Source organism: Temnothorax americanus, unplaced genomic scaffold, assembly GCF_048541705.1.
Source record: "Temnothorax americanus isolate GAGA-0224 unplaced genomic scaffold, ASM4854170v1 Scaffold12, whole genome shotgun sequence".
In the NCBI taxonomy this organism is placed as follows: Eukaryota; Metazoa; Arthropoda; class Insecta; order Hymenoptera; family Formicidae; genus Temnothorax; species Temnothorax americanus.
Window position 1 is genome coordinate 1,224,155 of NW_027509253.1, and position 22,755 is coordinate 1,246,909.

General features: G+C 35.1%; 3 protein-coding genes across 7 annotated transcripts in view; 1 reads left to right on the plus strand and 2 right to left on the minus strand.

Annotated features, from left to right (window-relative positions):
* LOC143893154 (uncharacterized) overlaps positions 1-22,755 on the plus strand; it is a 104,154-nt gene that overhangs the window by 66,516 nt on the left and 14,883 nt on the right. The window lies entirely within an intron of this gene.
* LOC143893155 (transient receptor potential cation channel protein painless-like) lies at positions 948-14,575 on the minus strand. 5 transcript variants are annotated; one of them, XM_077398196.1, is made up of 5 exons: positions 13,737-14,575; positions 6,094-6,230; positions 4,505-5,665; positions 1,398-4,418; positions 948-1,086 (listed from the first exon to the last, which is right to left on the minus strand). In XM_077398196.1, the coding sequence occupies exons 3-4, from the start codon at positions 5,655-5,657 to the stop codon at positions 2,968-2,970; spliced, it is 2,604 nt and encodes an 867-aa protein (XP_077254322.1). In that variant the 5' UTR covers positions 5,658-5,665; positions 6,094-6,230; positions 13,737-14,575; the 3' UTR covers positions 948-1,086; positions 1,398-2,967. The 5 variants fall into 5 exon arrangements, with proteins under 5 accessions (XP_077254322.1, XP_077254320.1, XP_077254321.1 ...); XM_077398194.1 differs by lacking the exon at positions 6,094-6,230 and adding an exon at positions 12,688-13,012; XM_077398195.1 differs by lacking the exon at positions 6,094-6,230 and adding an exon at positions 12,688-13,012 and having other exon boundaries at positions 13,731-14,575.
* Positions 8,848-21,488, minus strand: LOC143893188 (uncharacterized). Its single transcript, XM_077398265.1, is given in 5 exon segments — positions 8,848-10,957; positions 11,112-12,165; positions 15,509-17,019; positions 17,170-18,267; positions 21,253-21,488. Coding segments are annotated over 4 exon segments (5,325 nt in total). The 5' UTR covers positions 18,260-18,267; positions 21,253-21,488; the 3' UTR covers positions 8,848-9,287.

A 22,755-nucleotide genomic window follows, 5' to 3' on the forward strand; every position in this document is an offset into this window, starting at 1 on the left:
ACTCTAGTAGATCAGACATGTTGCGGACTTTTTCGGGTGTTCCTAGCTGTTGACAAACGCTTAGAATCAAGTTGTTCGCCATCTCGGGCTTTAATTCGAGCAACAATTTCTGAAGAATAGTCGGACGACCTAGCAGAATGGCCGTTTCTGCGACTTTTCTCACGTTAAATTGTCTTCCCTTGAATTTTTCTAGGATTCCAATCATAGCTTCGTGACAATTGTATTGCACAGTCATATTCAATAACTCTTCCACTACACTATAAAGAGCCTCTGTCTCGAAAAGTCCCATCCTTATCAGGAAATCTGTCTCGTCGTTTTCGATTAAATAGTATTCAAATTCGTACACATTCACTTTAAAATATTTGGATGGCAACGATAGATCCGGCAGATTTCGTCGCATCACTTCTCGCGTCGTCTCTTCGTAGTCATCTTCGGAAGTGTCAATGTCGAGATACTGTTGGCTTTTCTCTAGTATCAGTTCCACCATATTGCGCTGGCCTTTCATCGCCGCCAAGCGAAGGGCCGTCAAGCCTTTGCTATTCGAAATGCTTGCGCTGGCACCTTTCTCCAGCAACAGACCAGCGCACGTCAAGTCATCTCTTCTCACTGCGATATGTAAGGCGGTCTCTTGCCTCGCTTCGAGATTCGGATTTATCGTCGGATGTTCTAGCAAAACTGTCAACGTGGCCACGTGTCCGCTTTCGGTGGCAAAGTGGATAGGACCGCGATTGTGTGTCGCGTTCACCCTATTGATTTCTGATCCCTTGTGCAATAGATATACCGCGAACTTTGTTAGACCATTTCTGCTAACTATGTCAAGATACGTATCTCCGGAGAGAGGATTGACGTAGTTGACCGGATTGACGTAGTCTGAATTAGACGGCTGTTTTTCCAAGATATCTTCAATGATTTCTTTGAAAAAATGGAAGTTCTTCTTCTTTATAGCATCGACCAGAGACAAATCAAGTGAATGCACTGCGAATGAAGCATTTTTGACGGGATAAAGTGTAATGTTTAGTGATGAAGTAATAATGGAAGTTAAGTGTACAATGAGATGCACGACGCTGTTTGTATCGAAATCAGCATCTGCAAACAGAATATTATATTTAAAAGATGTATAATCATTAGATCGCTGATTTTGAGGAAGAAACAAATAGATATGTAGAATCTTAAACGGGATAAAGTAAATATTTTAAGAAGACAAACCAAATTCTTCACAAATTAATGTTTTCGTCAGAAAAATTATTTATAATTTTAACATTTATTTACAAATGTATGGTATAAAATATATATAATACTATACATATAAATGTTTTTATTATTATTCTTACTTTATTATTATTATTACTATTTTAAAAACACATGCACACGTATATATGCTACACATACAATCTTACCTTTTCGACTAGAAAAAGTCGGTTGATATACTTCCGTAATACTATTTTTATTCTTTTCCTTCTTGCAACAATTCAAACCGTTTTCGTCAAATGACATCTTCACGTTAAAACTTTCAAACATATATTTCAGTACATCTCATAAAGTTAATTCTTTTTTTTATCGTAAAATTATATAAAAAAAAGTTCGCGCAATCTTGTTAGCTTTTCTAGTTCTAATATAGAATTAAGAGAACTTTTATACAATAATATTTCTCTAGCAGATTTTGATGTGAGACTGCGCGAATGACGCGTGAATAAACGTCGAAGTATAGAGCGAATGATAAGTGACGAAATTGATAGGAGGGGAAAAGAAAAATAACTTATTTATAGCAATGATCATACACACACACACACACACACACACACACACACACACACACACACACACACACACACACAGTACGTATCGGTGCAGTTTATTTTTAAAAGAAAAAAGAGAGACTATCTATCATGAAACTCGAGTTTTGTGTATTTATTGTGAGCGACGCGACGCTATCACGTCGGCTTGATTTGCCATGGTTGAAACTTTGTTTCGTTCATGAACGTTATATTCCGCAAATTAAAGAAAGATGTGCAGTTTAATTGTTATATTATTCTTGATTCTATTCTGTTTATATTCTTATGTTGCTAGTATTTCTTACTAGTGTTTCGAACAAATACCGTTCTGCATTTCGATCAATTTCGTTCGAAAGGGTGAGAAGAGCTATACTTATTAAAACAAATTCAAAAATTTTAATCCTATATATTTATGTCCCACTTCCATTCAAAGGTGGTTACTTTCACTAAATAGTAACTTTTAATATCACAATTTTAGAAAAAAAATTTTTAAGTAAAAATTACTTATTTTTTTGCGTAAAATTGACTCACGTTGAAATTTTGATGGAATGCCATTAAAAAAATAATTAAGTTTATCTTTACTGCCCTTCAGAGGGGAAGGGGTTCCTGGTAAATAAATTTTAGCTCGCGTAATAGCTCATTTCCAGTCGACAAAATTGGTTAATAAGAACGTTGACTTACAATTCATTGATCCGTTCTATTAGTTATTTAGTTCTAACACTTTATTTGGTCCATTTTGTATGCATATACATATACATATACACATTTTTTAATTTTATCATAAAAATCTAATATCACATGGCTGTAACAATTTTATTTATAAAATAATAACAGTTGTATGTATAAATTGTGGGGTTATATTCTCTAGAAATAAAGATAATAAATAAACCAAAATAACAAATTTAGAATGAGGAAAAATTAAAAATAACGAAAAATACAAAAAATGCAGTTACGGGTCATAGCGAGAGCCTCTGTGTACACTTTGGATGTGACATGGCATCCTTCGATCGTCAAAGAAAATTAAGAGGAAGGTAAAAGTGATATGATCACGTAAGATATATTACAAAAGCTAAGATTTTATAATCATTAACCGTATAATATGAAAAACGAAGGGAATCAGAAAGAGATGGATGTAAAATTAAATTTACAATAAGCTATCGGTAAAAAAAAATAAATTATCTTATAAAGTCAAGTTTTAAACTTGGGCATTATTTAAAGTGTCCTTGATCACCGTCAATTCTTCTTGTAGCTTCTTCAACGTGATCATCATGCTTTTCTTGCTTGACATTTGATTCTTATTTAAGGTCGTTTGTTTAATATTTTTTATTATATTTGAATCTATTTTAAAAGCACCGAATTTCTGATGCATGTAATACATATTGTCGCGGCCATACATGAAGTGAATAATGCCGTCTTCTATATCATCCGAAAACAGAAATATTCCCTTGGTGAGAAAGCTGAAAGGATTACATCGTAGGCATTTAAATTCAAACGGATTGCCGATCATCATATTCTCGAAATAGGCAATTAGGCGTATCCGGGAGATAAGACCAACCAACTCAGCCGTGCTCAAGATCTCGGTGATATCACTGACTGCCAAGCCGTTGAGTAGATTACGCAACACGATAGCGATGAGAAAAATAAATAGCACGAAAGCGATGCGACTCCAAACGGGATGCGAAAAAAATGGAATATCATCAAATGGAATATCATCGGCGTTGAACTCGCCGGTTAGCATAATAATGGTTTGGAAAAACGAGCAAGCGGGATCGGAGAAATGTGATTTCTCGTTTTCGTTGAAGAACGTGTAAAAAATCAGGGCAAATGCGAAGATAAGAAACAAGTATGGGGAGAGAAAGCGCATGAAATTGAAGGAGACCGTTCGAAACATCTCGACGCTGGTGGACATGCGCGGATGATGACCGATCAGGTTCACCAGCTCCCAGGCGGACAGTAAGATCACCATAGTTCCGATCTCGATACTCGCATTACATAGCACAATGACGATTAACGTGATTAGCATGATCTGCAACCAGTTTCTCAAGTCCGTGAAATAGCGCCGAGGACAGAAAACCAATTGGAGGATCTCCCGGAAAATAAAGAGCGATAGCATCACTATGACGGCCCAGAAAAGGCTGTAAGAAGCGGTTTTCTCGCTATCTTCCGAAACCACATGAGAGCTATCGTTACCAATTTGCGTTTCATTTTTCTTTCGCGTGTCGTAAGTCATACACAGGATGTAGGCATTTAACAATAAATAAAAGATAAAATAAAAGATAAAATTCGCATACAAGAAATACCGTATTCCATACCATTTGATATAGAGAAAAGACGAGAGTAACGGATGTCTTAGCAGATGTTTGAGATTTTCATCACGAGCAATATACATAAATGTTTCCATTTCGCAAGTCAGTGTACCAGTTTCGTGTGGCATCAGACAGCGATAATTAAACTCTAACTCAAACTCATCCTTGAGCTGCACACAGTTGTCAAAGTGCTCCAATAGCGTGTTCGTCGGAATTTGTGCTATCGGTGGTTCATTGAATCTATTCATGTAACCGATGCAACTGCCATGTTTGAGAAACAGAGTTATCGCTTCGCGACAGCCTTCTCTAGCTGCATAATGCAACGGCGTATTGCCTTGACCTATAAAATCAAAATTTATAACAAGAAGAAATTTTTGTGAGATGTTCGGAAAAAAAAACCAAATCTAAAGACAGAAATATACTTACTGTCAGGGAAACGGACACTTACTCCTCTCGTCTCCAGAATTAACTTTAGACATTCGAGATGATTGGATGCAGCATCGAATTTCAGCATTTTCAACTTCGTGCAGGCGCTTAAAATCAAATCGTTGGCTACCTCAGGCTCCAATGATCCAATGTCCAATAATTCACGAAGAGTATCGCAATAACCCTCGCGAAAAGCTATGCTTATGGCTTCCGATAATATAAACGTGCTTCTATAGAACTTCTCTGTATATTGCTTTTTAATTGCCTTAACAGCTTTGTGAAAATCACGTTCCGTTGCTATTTTTAATAAATCTTCGACCACCTCGTGAGGAAATTCTTTGTGGAGGAGTATTATATTTTTCATAAAATTCTCCTCGTCATTGACGCTCAAGTAGTTCTTGAGATCTTGCAAGAGTACCTCTTGCGTGTCTTCAGGTATCGGTGGTAATTCTAGTTCCGGCATTGTCTGTTGAATCACTTCTCGTAACGTTTGATCACCGTTTGCTTCATATTCGTCCAGGCTCAGAAATTGTATACACTTCTGTACCATCAACGCTACCATGTCCCATTGGTTCGTCGTCGTTGCCAGCTGGAGAGCAGTACGACCTTCGCTATCGGGAATATTGGCACTAGCCCCTCTTTCGAGTAACAGACGGGCACACGTCAGATCGGTATTCTCCACTGCGATGTGCAAGGCAGTTCGGCCTTCAACTTGTAGATTTGGATTTGTCTTTGGATGCTCTAATAAAGCTTCTAACGTGTCTGCGTGTCCACCTTCGGTAGCAAAATGAATAGGAGCGCGATGTTGCGCGTCGTTTATTTTATTGGGATTCGCGCTATTACGCAACAGAAAATTCACGAACTCCGTTAAACCATTCTTGCTGGCTATGTCGAGACATGTTTCTTTCAAATGTGTGGGATTAATGTAGATACTTTGAAGAGGTGGATGTTTCTTTAAATTATCCTTGACAGCATTTTTGAAAGAGGAGAAATCTTCAAATTGTTCGGCGTTCAACTCAAGCTTGTAAAGATCATCTTGCATGCTGATTGAAGAAAAGATATTCAACTGAGGAACTTTTTCTTCTGTTGTGGATAATCTTCGAGATGGTGAAGATCTTTTGTGAGTTGACGAACCTTCGTCTCTGAAGTCCATTATGTTGTCTGGAAAAAAATTGAACTTATAATATCGACACTTGTGTGTGTGACAAACTGTTAATTTTAAAAATAAATATTAATATAGGAATATTAAATTGAAGAAGTGTAACATAAATGTTAAATTATTTTGAGAACCGCAAATGCAAATAAAAATATTAAAAATTAAATTAATTATTACAGTTAATAATTTTAAATTAAATTTATAGTGTTGAAAGAAGGAAAACTGATTTTTTACGACTTAATCAATCATTTACAATCCAGAAAAAGTTATTTTAGAATGAATTAAGGGTTCAGCTATCAAAAGGCTTGCCGAAATATTCGCGGATAACTTACACGTAAGCGAATATATATTGTATAAGGGTTAATAATATTTTTTTTGTTTGCCTTTTAAACATTTATATTTACACACTCCTACGCACTATGTACACACTTACCTTGCTTATGTTTCTGATCAGGAAAGAAAAGAAGATGATAAAGTTGAGGATATACTTCTGGTTAATTGTTAATTATACTTGTATCCTTTTCCTTCTTATGACAATTCGAGTCGTTTTCGTTTTCGTTCACGCTAAAACTTTCAGACCAATTTTCTCTATGTATCCAGTGAACTTTTTATTATACTGAAATGCTTGTTCAAATGGGGAAAAAAACGGACCGATTGAGACCAAAGAAAAGTACTATCTGTACCTCCTTTTCTATTATATATAGTCTCTCGTATAACTATTCGAACTGACAACAACTTCTTTAAAATATCATATTTATAAGCTCCGCACAACTTCTGTAATTAATAAAAATATATTAGAAGAGAATACAGATTAATAAAAAAATAATTGTTTTAATATAATCTTTTATGTATGATAAAGGTAGATTGAGCAAATTTGTTCAAAATTTCTCATCACTTGTAATATATAATAGAATAAAATAAATAAATAAAATTTTTATTAAAATAGAAAATAGAACAATAACATTTCTGAGACTCTACAATCAATTTATATAATATACATATAACCAATTCTCAACAATTAAAAATATACAATAAATAAGATTAGAGAACATAAATAGATAAAATATAACATTTATAACAATATATTGAAAAATTTAATTTTATTTCTCAAAAATGCTTATGTATGTCAAAATATATACCAACAACTTGTACAAACAAACCAATGTTCTTTATAACATGATTTAATTACAAATTAGAAAGTAAAATATACATTTTTAAATTCTTTGTGCATGTATATATTATGTGTTTGAGTTTATCTTTGCCTTAGTATAATATATATGATATTCATACTTATAATACAATTTATTAAGTTAATAAAATCCAATGTTTAAAAAGATTTTAAAAAATTATTGGCTAATCAGAAATTACTAGACGAAGAAAGAAAGAAACTAACTTAATTAACTTAAAAAAATAACTTACCTACTTTTTATCTCGTAGCTGCGGTAAGCGGCCAAGAATTCCAGTTGAGTATAAAGTTTACTCCAATAAATTTCGTCATGCGTGAGACTGCGTGAATGACAACTGCGTGACTGCAATGATGACTGCTGCTGTGGAATGTATGATAAAGTATGATAATTCAAACTGGAAGGGGAAAAGATAAAAATAACTTGTTTATAACACATATATGTCACTGTCTAAGTTGCTGATTAGGATGATATCCTGGTAACACAATATAGTCCAAAATTGCGACAGAAGTGCATAATATCTGTGATTGAACGAGTCCTTACTGTACTCTTGTGCACTTCTTCGGGACGTATCTGAACTATCAGATTGTGTTATCAGGGTAGGTATACATTATTGACCAATATGACAAATGTCATTAGACATCTCACTTTCAGCAGAAAAGTTTTTTTTTTACAAAAAAAGTTACATTAAAAAATACTTTATAATTTATGCTAAATTGTGATAATAAATCTTCTTTCTTTGCAATGAACGAAGTATGAGCCACCGAAAAAACTCAACTTTGTTTGCATTTTGAGTTTGCATTTTAAAAGCAATACATTAATAACAAGAAATAATTTCTATTTAAGTTACCAACAATTCTATGAATTTCTTAAGGCCGTCCTCTACCTTCTCGGGTCGAAAAAATATTTTTTTTTTTTCATAAATCACATCTACAACATGTGTAGAAAATGTGTGCCAAAGGATTTTTCGATATTCGAAGTGGTTCACAAGTTACGGCCCTGGAACGGAGCAGGTATACAGAGCGCGCGCCGGGCTGCTCCGAAAGCCAAGCAGATGTTTTCGAATATTGACTGAGACGCCGTGAAGCGTCGGTTAGTTCAGTTTTGCTGTGGCAGTTGCGAAGAAGTGGCACTTCCAAGAAGAAGAGGAAGGCCTATTGTATGGTCCAGGCATAGCAGATTGACGGTGAGATGAAACTTTCAGTATAAATCACATGCGCAAACTTTCAAACGCGTTTTTCTCGAAACACCATTTTTCGAAACGGTGACCACGATATTTCAGAAACTACTGCACAGATCTTGTTGAAATTTATACAGCATCTTTAATATGTTATAAGCCAGCGATTGAACTAGGATTATCGTGATTGCTTCGATAGTTTTTTTTCTACGAGCGAAAAACTTGATAAAAAATGAGTAAAAATAGAATGTAATTTTCAAAAGTGTATAAGAAAGTCAATTTTTGTAATTTACAATTCACTCTAGTTCAATCGCTAGTCTTAAATATGAAGATTAAAACGCCGTTTGGTTTTTTGATTTCAGATAAGCAGAACAGCCGCAATCTTGGTCACCGTCAAGCCCCTCTTTTACTTGATGTCTTCCTGTCGGCCACTATAACTTTTATTTTATTATATATTTTGACTTTAAAAAATTTGTAAAGCTTATTTAAATGTTCATCAAGATTATGCAAAAACAATGAGATTGATTATTTTGATGGTTTGCCCGTAAAAAATTATTGAAAAAGCCGTAAAAAAACAGCCGAGAAGGTAGAGGACGGCCTTAAGGCTTTACCTTTCTCATCAAAACAGATAGATTTAAATATTAAATATGAGTAATTGTATTGTTCCTTATAAATAAATTTAGTGGTATTTTTATGTTTTATTATTACAAATTTTATTAAGAACAGTATTTTTTTTTTTTTTTTTAATAAAGCAACTTGTGATTATTGCCAAAAGATTTAATTACATTATAAATTACATAACATAAATAATGAAACAATTATCTTAAAAATGTATTTTTAATATATTAATTATATACATATATGTTTTATATACTTTTTTTATTTATCACACGTGCACATATAATATTTATAGAGAAAAGAAAACTACTTCGCTCAAGAGTTTGCTGACAATGAGTTTCATAGCATATTTACACGCTATTTTGCTATGTTATATCAATTATAAAAGAAAATATAAGTAGTTAACAATATTATTTTAATTTGATTTATAAAATCAAAATCTATACATATGAAAACTTAAAAAAATGTTATCATATGAGCTAAAAAAGTTTCAAATAGCAGAATAAATTGAATAGTTATTTGTGTAACAAGTGCGCGGGAAAATGGAAATTCACGGGTGCGGAGTGGACGCACGAGCCGAAGGCAAGTGCGATCACCGCACCCGGTGAATTTTAAACTTCACGCACGTGTTACACACCCTATTTTATATTACAAGTGCGTGGAAAGTGGTCTATCACGCGCGCGTCGCGCGCGGAATGGGCCACTTTCCACGCACGTGTGACATAAATACTTTTTTTTAGTTTTTTTTTTTACAGATTCCATCGTATTATCGATAATATTATTTTCAACTTTAAACTGTATAGTATTCTAAGTATTCAAAGTTATCTCTATCGCCGTCAATTTCTCCTGCAGTTTCTTTAACATAATCATGGTTCTCTCATTATCCGTTAATTGATTTTTATTATAAATAATACGTTTTGCTTGTTTAATTATGTCAGGATCCATTTTCAAGGTGGTCCACTGTTTGTCGCGCTTTACAGATTCAGAGATATACGTTCTGCGAACGTATGGCTTGACACTGATCTTACCGTCCCTCAGGCAATAAGGAAACATAAGAATTCTCTTAGCGAGGAAACCGAAAGGGTTCCACCGCGGCAATCGCAAATTACCACAAGAGCAATGCCTGAAAGGCTCGCCAACCGCCACATGTTCAATATAGGTGATCAAACGTATTTGAGAAATAAGTCCGACCAACTCGGCTTTAGATAGAATCTCAGCGGTGTCGGTGACCGCCAAGCCATTAAGCAGATTGAACAACACAATAGCGATGAAGAAAACAAACAGCATAAATACAATGTGGCTCCAAATGGGATGTGAAATGAACGGAATGTTACTGGCCTCGAACTCGCCAGTGAGCATGATGACAGTTTTGAAAAGCGAGAAACCGGGATCGGGAAACTTTGTGTCGTTGCCGTCTTTGAAGAGCGTATAGAATGCCAGAGCGAATGCGAGGATAAGAAACAGGTAAAGAAATAAAAAGCGCATATAATTGATAGAAACGGTTCGGAACATCTCGATGCCGGTGGACAAGCGCGGATGCTGGCTGATCAGGATCACCAGCTCCCAGGCCGACAGCAGGATCACCACGGCGCCGACTTGAACTCCGGCGCCGCACAGCAAGGCGATAGTGAGCGTGATCAACGCGACTTCTAGCCAGTTTCTCAAACTCGTCAGATAACTCTTAATGCAAGAGACGAATTGGATAATCTCTCGGAGGATGAAGAGCAACAACATCACTGTGGTGAAGGCCCGTAAGGAGTTGTTTTGGTACCAGACAATACGCAACGTACTTGCCAAAGGCCTATCAGTCGTGTCGTTATCAATTTGCGTTTTATTTTCTATCTGAGTGTCGTAAGTCTTCCTGAGGATGTAGGCGTTCAACACCAAATAAAAAATCACGTAAAAAGCGAAATTTGCGTATAAAACGTGCCGTATTCTGTGCCACTTGAGATAGAGGAAAGAAGAAAGCAGCGGATGTTTCAGCAGGTGTTTGAGACTGCCGTTGCCGGCGATGTACTTGAACACTTCCATTTCGCGAGTTGCTCGGTAAGCATTGTCACTTTCCGGAAAGTCGTCGTGCGGCATCAAGCAACGATAGTTAAATTCAATCGCGTACTCGTTCGCCCGATCTCTCCGCGTCTGCAAACACTGCAAACAGTCGTCGAAGTAGCGCGACAGCGTGTGCGCTGAGATATCCGCGATGGGCGGTTCGTTGAACTTGTTCATGTGACCGATGTAGCTGCCTCGGTTGAGAAATAAAGTCACCGCTTCTTGACAGCCACCGCTGGCGGCATAATGTAGCGGAGTGTTGCCTTCATCTGTAAAACACAAGTAAGTATCGTAATAAAAAAAAAATTGTAAAACTTGCGAAAAGACGCGTCTGAAAGTACGGAACATAATTTCGATATCTGTCCGTTATTTAGAAAGTGTCATTTGTTCCATTCTTTGTCATATTGATATAAATATACTTACTGTCGCTGCAACGAACATTCACGTTTTCTTCTTCCAGAATCAGCTCCAGACACTTCAACCGATCAGGTGTATAGCCGGCTCCTCGTGTTCCCGGCAATCCCAGTTCCAGACAGGCGCTCAGAATCAGGTCGTTGGCCGCATTTGGTTCCACTTTCAGCAGCGCCTGAAGAATAGCCTGATCGCTCTGCTCAACGGCCGCTTGCGCGGCTTTCATTACGCTGAATTGTCTTCCTTCAAATTTTTTCAAGATTCCAATCGCAGCTTTGTAAAAACCTCGTTCCGCTGCTATTTTTAATAAATCCTCGACCATCTCGTGAGGAAATTCTTTGCGGAGGAGTATTATATTTTTCATAAAATTCTCCTCGTCATTGACGCTCAAGTAGTTCTTAAGATCTTGCAAGAGTACCTCTTGCGTATCTTCAGGTATCGATGGTAATGCTAGTTCCGGCATTGTTTGTTGAATCACTTCTCGTAACGTTTGATCACCGTTTGCTTCATATTCGTCCAGGCTCAGAAATTGTGTACACTTCTGTACTATTAACGCTACCATGTCCCATTGGTTCCTCGTCGTTGCCAGCTGGAGAGCAGTACGACCTTCGCTATCGGGAATATTGGCACTAGCCCCTCTTTCGAGTAACAGACGGGCACACGTCAGATCGGTATTCTCCACTGCGATGTGCAAGGCAGTTCGGCCTTCAACTTGTAGATTCGGATTTATCTTCGAATGCTCTAATAAAGCTTCTAACGTGTCTGCGTGTTTACCTTCGGTAGCGAAATGAATAGGAGCGCGATGTTGCGCGTCGTTTATTTTATTGGGAATCGCGCCATTATGCAACAGAAAATTCACAAACTCCGCTAAGCCATTCTTGCTGGCTATGTCGAGACATGTTTCTTTCAAATGTGTGGGATTAATGTAGATGCTTCGAAGAGGTGGATGCTTCTTCAAATTATCTTTGATAGCATTTTTGAAAGAGGAGAAATCTTCAAATTGTTCGGCGTTTAACTCAAGCTTGTAAAGATCATCTTGCATGCTGATTGGAGAATAGATATTCGACTGAGGAATTTTTTCCTCTGTTGTGGATAATCCTCGAGATGGTGAAGATCTTCTGTGAGTTGACGAACCTTCGTTTCTGAGGACTATTATGTGTTGTCTGGAAAGAAATTGAACTTATAATATTAAAACTTGTGTGTGTGACAAACTGTGAATTTTAAAAATAAATATTAATATAGGAATATTAAATATTGAAGATGTGTAACATAAATTATTTTGAGAACCGCGAATGCAAATTAGAAATATTAAAAATTAGATTAATTATTATAGTTAATAATTTTAAGTTAAATTTATAGTGTTGAAAGAAGAAAAACTGATTTTGTACGACTTAATCAATCATTTACAATCCAGAAAAAGTTATTTCAGATTGAATTAAGGGTTCAGCTATCAAAAGGCTTGCCAAATTATTCGCGGATAACTTACACGTAAGCGAATATATATTGTATAAGGGTTAATAATATTTTTTTTGTTTGCCTTTTTAAACATTTATATTTACACGCTCCTACACACTATGTACACACTTACCTAGGCTTGCTTATGTTTTTGATTAGGAAAGAAAAGAAGATGATAAAGTTGAGAATATACACCTTTAGTTAATTGTTAATTATACTCGCATCTTTTTCTTTCTTATGTCAATTCGAGTCGTTTTCAGACCAATTTTCTCTAATGTATCCAGTGAACTCTTTAATATACTGAAATGCTTGTTCAAATGGGAAAAAAAACGGGCCGATTGAGACAAAAGAAAAGTACTATCTGTATCTTCTTTTCTATTACATATAGTCTCTCGTATAATTATTCGAACTGACAACAACTCATTTAAATTATCACATTTATAAGCTCCGCACAACTTCTGTAATTAATAAAAATATATAGAAGAAAATACAGATTAATATATAAAATAATCGTTTTAATATAATCTTTTATGTATGATAAAGTAGATTGAGCAAATTTGCTTAAAATTTCTCATTACTTGTAATATAATACATAAAATAAATAAATAAAATTTTTATTGAAATAGAAAATTAAACAATAATATTTCTGAGACTCTACGGTCAATTTATATATATATATATATATATATATATATATATATATATATACATACATACACACAATCCAACAATTGAAAATATACAATAAATGAGATTAAAGAACACATAGATAGATAAAATTATAATAATGTATTAAAAAATGTATATAATATATTGAAAGATTTAATTTTATTCCTCAAAATTGCTTATGTATGTCAAAATATATACTGACAACTTGTACAAACAAACCAATGTTCTTTATAACATGATTTAATCCATGTTCTGTTAATATGCGTTATTGCGTAAATTACAAATTAGAAAGTAAGGTATACATTTAAATTTTTTGTGCATGTATATTATGTGTTTGAATTTATCTTTGCTTTAATATAATATATATGATATTTATACTTATAATACAATTTATTAAGTTAATAAAGTCGGATGTTTAAAAAGATTAAAAAACATTATTGGCTAATCAGAAATTACTAGACGAAGAAAGAAAGAAACTAACTTAATGAACTTAAAGAAACAACTTACCTATACCTTTTATCTCTTCGTAGCTGCGGTAAGCGGCCAAGAATTCCAGTATAGTATAAAGTTTACTGGGTATAATTTATAACATTAATATTTCTTTCGGAGCAAAATCACAGTCGAAAAATCTACGTTATATATTTATATCTCTTTTTTAAATTAATATATGTATAGAGAGTTGAAAGAACTTTCATATATCCAATGCAATAAATTTCGTCATTCGTGAAACTGCGCGAATGACGACTGCGCGAAGGACGACTGCGTGAATGACGACTGCGTGGCTGATGACTGCTGCTGTCGCATGTATGATAAGGTAGATAATTCAAACTGAAAGGAGGAAAGATAAAAATAACTTGTTTATAGCACATATATGTCACTGTCTAATCTGCTGATTAGGATAATAATAGGTATACATATTGACCAATATGACAAATGTGATTAGACATCTCACTTTCAGCAGAAAAGTTTCTTTTACAAAAGTTTTTTTTACAAAAAAAGTCACGTTGAAAAATATTTTATAAAAATTATGCCAAATTGTGATGATAAATCTTCTTTCTTTGCAATGAACAAAGTATGAGCAACCAAAAAAACTCAACTTTGTTTGCATTTTGAGTTTGCATTTTAAAAGCAATATATTGATAACAAGAAATAATTTATGTTTAAGTTACCAAGAATTTTATGAATTTCTTAAGGTTTTACCTTTTTTATATCAAAACAGATAAATTTAAATATTAAACAGAATAATGAATTCTCTTCGCCAGTATGTATTCTATAGAATAACAAATAAGTAATTTTAAATCGATTTTGACTGGCAATATATAACATCTCTTCGATGTGACCATTTTGAACAAACTATGAGCCAACTCGCTTTGTCGGATTCACACAGCACTTTTTTGGATCAATCGTTAAGGCATTATTAATTTCGACCAACGCTTTTGGTCAGATGATGTAATTTCTGAATTAAATAATAAACAGAATTTTTTCGCAATAAAATAAAATTATTTAATTCAGAAATTACATCATCTGACCAAAAGCGTTGGTCGAAATTAATAATGTCTTAACGATTGATCCGAAGAAGTACTGTGTGAATCTGACAAAGCGAGTTGGCTCATAGTTTGTTCAATGGTCACATCGAAGAGATGTTATATATTGCCAGTCAAAGTCGATTTAAAATTACTTATTTATTATTCTATTAAATATTAAATATGAATAATTGTATTGTTCTTTATAAATAAATTTAGTGGCATTTTTATGTTTTATCATTATAAATTTGATTGAAGAGCAGTATTTTTTTTTAAATAAAGTAACTTGTGAGTATTGCCAAAAGATTTAATTACACTATATAAATTACAAAACATAGATAATAAAACAATTATTTTAAAAATGTCTTTTTTAATTATTAATATTATATACATATATGTTTTATATATTTTTTTATTTATCACACGTGCACATATAATATTTATAGAGAAAAGAAAACTACTTCGCTCAAGAGTTTGCTGACAATGAATTTCATAGCATATTTACACGCTATTTTGCTATGTTATATCAATTATAAAAGAAAGTATAAGTATAGTTAACAATATTATTTTAATTTGATTTATAAATTCAAAATCTATACATATGTGTGTAGACTTAAAAATATGTTATCATATGAGCTCAAAAAGTTTCAAATAGCAGAATAAATTGAAATACTTTTATTAGTTCTTTTTTACAGATCCCATCGTATTATCGATATTATAATTTTCAACTGCAAACTTTATAGTATTTAAAGTTATCTCCACCGCCGTCAATTTCTCCTGCAGTTTCTTTAACATAATCATGGTTCTCTCATTATCCGTCAATTGATTTTTATTATAAATAATACGTTTTGCTTGTTTAATTATGTCAGGATCCATTTTCAAGGTGGTCCACTGTTTGTCGCGCTTTACAGATTCACTGCGAACGTATTTCTCGTAATATCTATCGTTATCATAAACGTCCAGGCTATCGCATGGCTTGACACTGAACTTACCATCCCTCAGAAAATAAGGAAACATAAGAATTCTCTTAGCGAGGAAGCCGAAAGGGTTCCACCGCGGCAATCGCGAATTACAAAAAGAGCAATGCCTGAAAGGCTCGCCAACCGCCACATGTTCAATATAGGTGATCAAACGTATTCGAGAAATAAGTCCGACCAACTCGGCTTTAGATAGAATCTCAGCGGTGTCGCTGACCGCCAAGCCATTAAGCAGATTGAACAACACAATAGCGATGAAGAAAACAAACAGCATAAATACAATGTGGCTCCAAATGGGATGTGAAATGAACGGAATGTCACTGGCATCGAACTCGCCAGTGAGCATGATGACAGTTTTGAAGAGCGAGAGACCGGGATCGGGAAAGTTTGTGTCGTTGCCGTCTTTGAAGAGCGTGTAGAATGCCAGAGCGAATGCGAGGATGAGAAACAGGTAGGGAAATAAAAAACGCATGAAATTGAAAGAAACGGTCCGGAACATCTCGATGCCGGTGGACAAGTGCGGATGCTGGCTGATCAGGATCACCAGCTCCCAGGCCGACAGCAGGATCACCACGGCGCCGACTTGAACTCCGGCGCCGCACAGCAAGGCGATAGTGAGCGTGATCAACGCGACTTCTAACCAGTTTCTCAAACTCGTCAGATAACTCCTAATGCAAGAGACGAATTGGATAACCTCTCGGAGAATGAAGAGCAACAACATCACTGTGGTGAATGCCCGTAGGGAGTTGTTTTGGTACCAGACAATTCGCAACGTACTTGCCAAAGGCCTATCAGTCGTGTCGTTATCAATTTGCGTTCTATTTTCTATCTGAGTGTCGTAAGTCATGCTGAGGACGTAAGCGTTCAGCACCAAATAAAAAATCACGTAAAACGCGAAATTTGCGTATAAAACGTGCCGTATTCTGTGCCACTTGAGATAGAGGAAAGAAGAGAGCAGCGGATGTTTCAGCAGGTGTTTGAGACTGCCGTTACCGGCGATGTACTTGAACACTTCCATTTCGCGAGTCGCTCGGTAAGCATTGTCACGTTCCGGAAAGTCGTCGTGCGGCATCAAGCAACGATAGTTAAATTCAATCGCGTACTCGTTCGCCCGATCTCTCTGCGTCTGCAAACAGTCGTCGAAGTAGCGCGACAACGTGTGCGCTGAGATATCCGCGATGGGCGGTACGTTGAACTTGTTCATGTGACCGATGTAGCTGCCTCGGTTGAGAAGTAAAGTCACCGCTTCTCGACAGCCAGCGCTGGCGGCGTAATGTAGCGGAGTGTTGCCTTTATCTGTAAAACAGATAAGTGTTGTAATAGAAAATAATTTGTAAAGCTTGCGAGAAGACGTCTGGAAGAACGGAACATAATTTCGATATCTGTACATTATTTAGAAAGTGTCATTTGTTCCATTATTTGTAATATTGATATAAATATACTTACTGTCGCTGCAACGAACATTCACGTTTTCTTCTTCCAGGATCAGCTCCAGACACTTCAGCCGATTAGGTGTATTGTCGGCTCCTCGTTTTCTCGGCATTCCCAGTTCCTGACAGGCGCTCAGAATCAGGTTGTTGGCCGCGTTTGGTTCCGCTTTCAGCAGCGTCTGAAGAATAGCGTGATCGCTCTGCTCAACGGCCGCTTGCGCGGCTTTCTTTACGCTGAACTGTCTTCCTTCAAGTTTTTTCAAGATTCCATTCGCAGCTTTGTGAAAACCTCGTTGCGCAGTCATCTCCAACAGCTCTTCGTCCACACTGTGAAGAACCTCTGTCTTGACTAGCTCCATGCTTTTCAGAAAGTTCGTCTCGTCGTTGGCGATCAAGTAGTACTTAAGATCGTGCACATTTACCTCGCGGTTTTCACATTCGGACGGCAACGATATATCCGGCAGCCTCTGCTGAATCACCTCTCGCGTCGTCTGGTCATTGTAATCTTTGTAAGTGTCGACGTCAGGACACTGTCGGCTTTTCTCTAGTATCAGTTCTACCATATCGCGCTGGCCTTTCATCGCCGCCAAGTGAAGGGCTGTCAAGCCCTTGCTGTTCGGAATGCTTGGGCTGGCGCCTTTCTCCAGCAGCAGACCGGCGCATGTTAGGTCATTTTTTCTCACCGCGATGTGCAAGGCAGTCTGCTGTCCCGCTTCGATATTCGGATTTATCGTCGGCTCCGCTAGCAAAGCCAACAATGTGTCCACGTGGCCGCCTTCAGTGGCGAAATGGATAGGGGCGCGATTGTGCGCTTCATTCACCCTGTTAGGCTTCGCACCTTGATGCAATAAAAACTCTACAAACTCCGTCAGACCATTTTTACTAGCTATGTCTAGGCACGTTTCTTCCGTGTTTGGATATACATAGTTGACGTTTAGAATGGATGACCGCCTCTTCGAATCATGTTCTATGATATTTTTGAAAGTACGGAAGTTCTTGGACCGTAAGGCATCCAACAGTAGTTTGTAAAATATTTGCGCGCTGTTTGGAGTAGGCTCGCAGACATTTAACAGGCGCTCCTGCAGTGAGTCCTCTTCGAGATCCATTTTATTATCTGAAGGTAAAACGGTAAACTTAGAATTTTGACTTGTTTTTTAGAAAGATATTATTTTATGTAGAAAAAAATTATAAATATATAGTATTTAAATATTTTCTTTTTTTTTAAGAAGATAAATCGATGTTTCTATGATTAGAAATATTGATAGATCAAGTAATGTGAATTATTTCTTAAGTGTCGTTTTTTAGATTTTTGGAAATAAACACATTTGAGTTAGAATATTCATAAATTATCTAACATCTAACACGTAAAACGAAAGATTCAAACAATTGGAAACACTTTTAAATAAACATTTAAATCGGGAATATTGTGCGTGTGTGTGTGCGCGCGCGTTTGCGTGTGTGTGTCTTATTTATATTTTATACATAATTTTAAAAAATAAGAAGAGAAATATTTAATATACAAAATGTAATATACAAAAATCATATTTTTAGTTAAATTTTTAGTTAAATAATTTTTTTACAAATTTATTAAAATTTTTAATTCTAGCTATCTCAAGAGTTTTAAAATATGTAGTTAGTATACAAATAAAGAAATATGTAAAATCAATTTTGAAAATTATTTATGTAAAATTTACGTGAATCAAATAATTAATTAATTCTTTCGTTCTTTTAGGATTGATTGAAAATAAAATTCTATAGCAGAAGCTATTAAATTTGTCCACATCAGTCTGCTTTAAAAAAAAGTAAATTTAGTCTTCGTTAACTCGAATTTTCGCTCTTCGTCAATGTGCGAGAATCTTTTTATGGAAGCGTGTATATAAAAGACTAGAAGGCAAAAACGAGACATAGAGAAACACTGGCGCTTGTTACATTACATTTGTAAAGGCCGATTTCACCGTCTCCGATTAACTTGATCTTCCAATTAAACTCACTCTTTGCCTCTTTCTAATGTTTATTTCTTTCAATGTAAATTAACTTTAATCTCGGTTTAACTTACGTTTTATCTCTTTTTAATTCTTAAAACTAAAGAGAGATAAAAAGTAAATTAAACCAAGATTAAAGTTAATTTACATTAATGAATAAAGATAAAGGGGGGGGCAGTTAGAAAAAGATGAAGAGTGAGTTTAATCGGAGAATCAAGTTAATCGAAGACTGTAGAATTCTCTGAAGCCCGTTTCTCTCGATTAAACTAGTTGCATTTATTTAAATTGTTCCGTTGCTGTGTTTTTTTAAATCATTAATCGAGAAAAGAATTGTTCTGTCAAATTGATGTTACAAATCTGAATTAATTCTAAGCGTAGGAAGCGGACGTCCGGACTTTTATTGTATACACATAATAGGCAACCCAAGAGACCAATCGCAATCCAGAGATTCGAATTTCACTGGACAGAGGTGATTGGCTCTATTGTAAAGCGGCGGCAAGTGAAAAAATGGAAACGTCAGTGCAGGCGAGAACCATTGTGTAACCGGCGAAATAACGGTGGGACGCTTAATTGGCACTCCGATAAATTGTGACGGTGAGATCACGATCAGGGCCGTTACATATATGAGAGCTCTCGTACCCACGCATGAAACTGGGCGGCTTAGGGCCGATTTCACATATACAAATATTTTTATCTAAGTAATTTTTAATTTTTCGATTACTATAGGTATTTATTTCTATACATATAATTATATATATAAATATGATAAAATATTTATTTACTAACAAGAGGAGATCACGATGTTCATATTCCCGATTTGGCTAAAATTTTACGTATGTACGTGCAGTGCTTAAAAAGAAACTCTTATAGACCAAGCCGTGCCGTAGGACGCGCTTCTCAAGCGTCTTCGAGAAAAAGCGATTTGAATATTTATTATTTTGATTTTCTACGACTCGGGAACTACGCGTTCTTTTTTTCTTCTTTCAAAGGGAGTGAGAAAGAAAGAGAGATTTTCATATACTTCATACTTCTATTCTTTTTTTCAATTCTTTTCAAAGAGTGATCGGTAGAGAATACTGGTTGGAAAAGGTGTAGTAGAAAGGATGAGTAAATCAAGTATTGAAAAATAGAAAACTTTATTATTTATTATTCACATGTGTGCACGCGATATTTATTATACAAATTATACTTATTGATTGTCAGAAGGCGGTGAATTAGTATATTTTCGAAAATGTTGCGTTACGCGTGGTTCGCTGCGAAACTTTCCAATGAAAGAAATGTTTTCATGAACTTAAGTGAAGTATGTTTCCCCATTGAGAGACATTCTTAAAAATCCTTATGTCTGTAAAAAAACAGCTTTTGTACGATATGCGCACGATGCTTCATGACGTATTGTTTCCCATGTTTCTACGATGAATATCATCCTGAACTCATGTACATACATACATACATACTATATAATTCACCGCCTTCTGACGATCAATAAGTGTGATAAATATCGCGTGCACACATGTGAACAATAAATAATAAATAAGTTTTCTATTTTTCAGTACTTGATTTACTCATTCTTTCTACTACACCGTTTCCAACCAGTATTCTCTATTGATCACTTTTTGAAAAAGATTGAAAAAAAGAATAGAAGTATGAAATATATATATATATATATATATATATATATATATATATATAAATCTCTCTTTCTTTCTCACTCCCTTTGAAAGAAGAAAAAAAGAGAACGCGTAGCTCCCGAGCCGTAGGAAATCAAAATAATAAATATTCAAATCGCAAATATTCAAGTCGTTTTTTTCTCAAAGTGCGTAAAATTTTAGCCAAATCGGGGATATGAACGTCGTGGCCTCCCCTTAATTGTAAGTAAATCTTTTTTATAATTTCATATAATTGAATTAGAAATGCAAGAAGTGCGATAATTACCTTAATTGATTACGATTATTCATGATTAATTAATGTCACATATTTCTATATAATTTTGTTTAACTTTCTTTTAAAATATTCTTTGACAGTACTAATAATTTTTAACAATATTTATTTGTAGATTGATTAAAATAAAAAATATCCTCTATAATAAATCTATATTCATAGACAGTTACAGTACAAACCTAGGAAGGTTTTTTCCTCCTCTCGATCACGTTACAATACACTGATGCAATATTTAATATATAAGAGACGCGCACTTTTGTAACATACTAGCATTTCTACTTTATAAAATGGAATTCTGAATCCTCTCGGCTGAACACTTTACACTCGCGACTATGTCGCATGCATTTATACTTTTTGCGTTACGCGAAGCGGATTAACAACAGGCACACTTGGGATTAATAATGCGTATGACTAAGAATACCTCGTACTTAATATGTCTATCTTACTAGCTGTCAAGTCACTATGTTGACCCACCCGTTCTGCAACATCGGCGACGAGGAAAGAGAGGGAGAAGAGGATCAAATGCCCTCTCCCTTCCTTGCCGTACTGCTGACACAGCAGTGCCTCTTTTCACGCTGGTGTATAATGCTCAACCGGTTCTGTTACGAATGAAAAATTCTTCAGCCTCACGGATTACGAACCTCGAGCAAAAAAAAGAAGATGCCGTCACGCAAACGCGACGTCACGTAAACTGTGAGAGGAGATGAAAATTTCATACAATTTCGATGAACTTTTGTTCTCGTTAAAAATGTAATTGTCAGCGAGACTCGTAATTTCTTAATTTTACTTTTAGTTCACAATATATTATATCTATAATGTATTCAAATTTTTAGTATTAATTTTAATGGTAAATTATTAATGCAACGTTTGAGATGTGTTTCTTATTAGATACATATCAAACTAATAATTCTCAAGTTATATGAGTAAAAACGTTGATTTTAAATTATTAAAATATAAAATTTTAAGTGTGGAAGTATGAAATAATTTCTCTCGAATTTCTTCCTATATAAATTCAAGAGATTCCTTTCTTCGAATTTATCCAGAATTTATCCTTCTAAAGAGACGACTGAAATATCCAATTTTCCTATTTATCATTTGCGAAATGGATTATAATATTGAAAAAGTTTGGCCATAGAATTTAAATATAAAAATATTAATCCTCTCCCATCTCCATTATTGGTCATACGTGATTTCGCAACCCACACACCCCGACGTGCCCAATCTCCTTGGCCTCGTCAACCTGACGATCGGAAAAAAAATCAGCTAAAATTAGGAGCTCACGCCATAACGGATAACAGAGTTAAAAACCAGTAACTTATTATACGTGAGTGTCGCGTGTTAAGATGAATTGTTCGTTCTTTGCAAGGTGCTGACTGCTGACTATTATTTTTCTCCTGATATAAGTACCTGCTGACTGGACTATTGTAATAGATGGCGGTAACAAAGAAATATTCCGTGAAGATCTCGCACGGGCCACTTCGACCAAAACTCCGATTAACTTAGTCGTTGATTAGTCCATTGGAAATGACCAATCGCATTTGTCAATCCGCTTAATGAGCAGTGGACTGATCAATGATTAAATTAATCGGAGCTTGGTCGAAGTGGCTCTAAAGCTGTCTTGTATTGAAAATAAGAATAATTATTTCTTTGTTGATAAAAAAAATTGATAAAATTGATAGAAA

Bases quoted from the DNA above. Each gene is read 5' to 3' on its own strand.
- LOC143893155 (XM_077398193.1), bottom strand. From the start codon at position 7,282: ATGTGTTATAAACAAGTTATTTTTATCTTTTCCCCTTCCAGTTTGAAT. The intron at 5,666-7,083 runs GTAGGTAAGTTA...ATTTTTTTCCAG, and splicing joins CCGCAGCTACGAGATAAAAA to ACAACATAATGGACTTCAGA. The intron at 4,419-4,504 runs GTAAGTATATTT...TTGATTTTATAG, and splicing joins AAGTGTCCGTTTCCCTGACA to GTCAAGGCAATACGCCGTTG.